General features: G+C 40.1%; 1 protein-coding gene across 1 annotated transcript; it reads left to right on the top strand.

The window, feature by feature from the left end:
• Window positions 1-756: 756 nt before the first annotated feature.
• On the top strand, window positions 757-1,458 carry LOC126812600 (BTB/POZ domain-containing protein KCTD5-like; the record flags this gene model as incomplete). Its single annotated transcript, XM_050539069.1, is given in 2 exon segments — window positions 757-912; window positions 1,267-1,458. Coding segments are annotated over 2 exon segments (348 nt in total), but the record flags the coding sequence as incomplete, so codon positions are not given.
• Between the last annotated feature and the right edge of the window lie 925 nt (window positions 1,459-2,383).

Raw genomic sequence — 2,383 nt, 5'->3', positions numbered from 1 at the left:
TTGCCAGCAATAAAATGGCCAAGGATCATGACCGTAACATTCAGCTAAATCAGTATAAAAGGGGAGACCCAGTATGGTTCTATAATCCCCGGCATAAAGGCATGGGTGCCAAGCTGCATTGTCCCTGGCAAGGCCCTTTCACCATTCTAGACAGGATCAATGATGTCTATAAAATTCAAAGGAGCCCAACAACTAAACCTAAAGTAGTACATCATAATAAAATAAAATTAAACACAGGGACAAACAAACCTACCTGGCTGAAACTGCAACCCGGCCCAGTCCAGATCACACCCCAGGGGGGCTTATAAAAGTTGGAACACAAGTAAATGATATATAATAAATAATGGTTACTCACTATAAATCAAGACAAGAGCTGTAATACAAACTTAAGTTGATTATCTTCTGGTCTTCAGGTTGAACGGTATAGATGTAGGATATGCTGGGAGAAAACAGATTTTTCCAGGAAAACCCATGTAATGCGACACCTCCAGGCGCGGCATTATGGATTTGGTTTTGAATGTCCCGAATGTAATGGGGTATACACCCCAGACAGCCGGCATGGCCGGTGTAGCAGCAACAACATGAGTCTGGTCAAGAGAGGCAACATGAGGTTTGGCCCAGAAGAACGCTTAGAATATAAGAACTTCCTTGCTAAACAATGGAGATACATTGTAAAGTTCAGACGTAAACCAGAGACAGAGGCAGAGAGAAAAGATGCCTTAGCGGCCGAGAGAGAAAAGAGAGAAGGGGAGAAATATGGAATTAGAGAAAAGAGAGAAGAAGAAAAAGTTGGAATTAGAGAAAAGAGAGAGGAGAAAGATAGGAGCAGAAAAGGAAAGAGAAAGATAGAAGCAGAGAAAGGAGAGAAAGATAGAAAGGAGGACACATGTATAGAAAAAACAAAGAAAACAGGTCAAATTGCCCCCAGGACAGACGAGGGAGGAAAGAAGGGGAGTAGTCAGGGCAAAGAAGGCAAACGCCCGAGACCCCAGGGGGGACATCCATGTGAAGAAATTGAAAACTGAAGACATACCTCTGTTCCAACCCTTACAAGCCCAGAACACCTTCACTGGGGAGAAGCTTGAAATGTATCCCATTTTGACTGTGCCTGCTTCACTGTCCGGTATCACCTGCTCTTCATCTGATACCACCAGCAGCACCGAGAGCGCTCCATCGAAGGCGACGACACAGAACACCCAAGTCAAACTATCAGAGGTAACAACCGCTGCCAATCGAAGACTACTTAAAGTCAAAGGATGGGCCCTCAGTCAGGCTCAGAGGATCGTCCTCAACGTAGGGGGAACTAAATTTCAAACCTCTGCGTCAACTCTGCAGGCTGATCCGTCATCATTGCTCGCCCTCCTAGTATCGCCTGAATCTCCTATGAAACCGTACGAGGTGGAAAGTATATATACCTACTTCCTTGACCGCGACCCAAAACACTTTGGATAAATCCTAAATTATCTGCGGACAGTGTCAATTGGATCTATCACAAAATTGTTACCACTTACCTTTTCACAACTAGAGGAGCTAGCCTTAGAATGCAAATTTTACGAGCTTGAGGGTTTATTGAAGGCCGTTGAATCCAGGATGAAAGACCTATAGTTATAGTTGATTTTGCCTGCAATGAAAGGAGTTATTATTTTTAATCCATGACTTGAAGTTTCAATGTTTATACTTGTTCATCACTAAGACGAGAAAGCTATGATCTACCGTTTCAATATTATGATTATGTGTTCATCACTTAGACGAGAAGTGCTGATCTACCGTTTCAATATTATGATTATGTGTTCATCACTTAGACGAAAAGTGCTGATCCACCGTTTCAATATTATGATTATGTGTTCATCACTAAGACGAGAAAGTGCTGATCTACCGTTTCAATATTATGATTATGTGTTCATCACTAAGACGAGAAAGTGCTGATCTACCGTTTCAATATTATGATTATGTGTTCATCACTTATACTTATATGATACATTCACTGTGACAGTAAAGTGCTTATATTATATGACGTCATCCTTTGATGTTTTTAGCCATTATATAGGAGAATGTACGCTCTTCTTAAGAAAATACCAATAATAGACTTGTTACTTTAACTAAGAAATGTGACCACATAACTCCTGTTTTATATAATTTACACTGGTTACCTGTTAAATATCGAATTGTTTTTAAGATTTTATTACTTACTTTTAAATGTTTAAATAATTTAGCTCCTGTTTACCTCTCAGATCTTTTAGAACTTTATACACCTGGCCGAACATTACGTACATCAGATAAACTACTTTTAAAGCCCAAAACTGTTCAACTAGTCTCTTATGGTCAGCGCTCTTTTAGTTATCAAGCACCTGTTTTATGGAATAATCTACCATTTAGTTTAAGA

This window comes from Patella vulgata, chromosome 2, assembly GCF_932274485.2.
Source record: "Patella vulgata chromosome 2, xgPatVulg1.2, whole genome shotgun sequence".
In the NCBI taxonomy this organism is placed as follows: domain Eukaryota; kingdom Metazoa; phylum Mollusca; class Gastropoda; family Patellidae; genus Patella; species Patella vulgata.
Note: the sequence above shows the minus strand (reverse complement) of the source record. Positions and strands in the feature narration are given on the sequence as shown.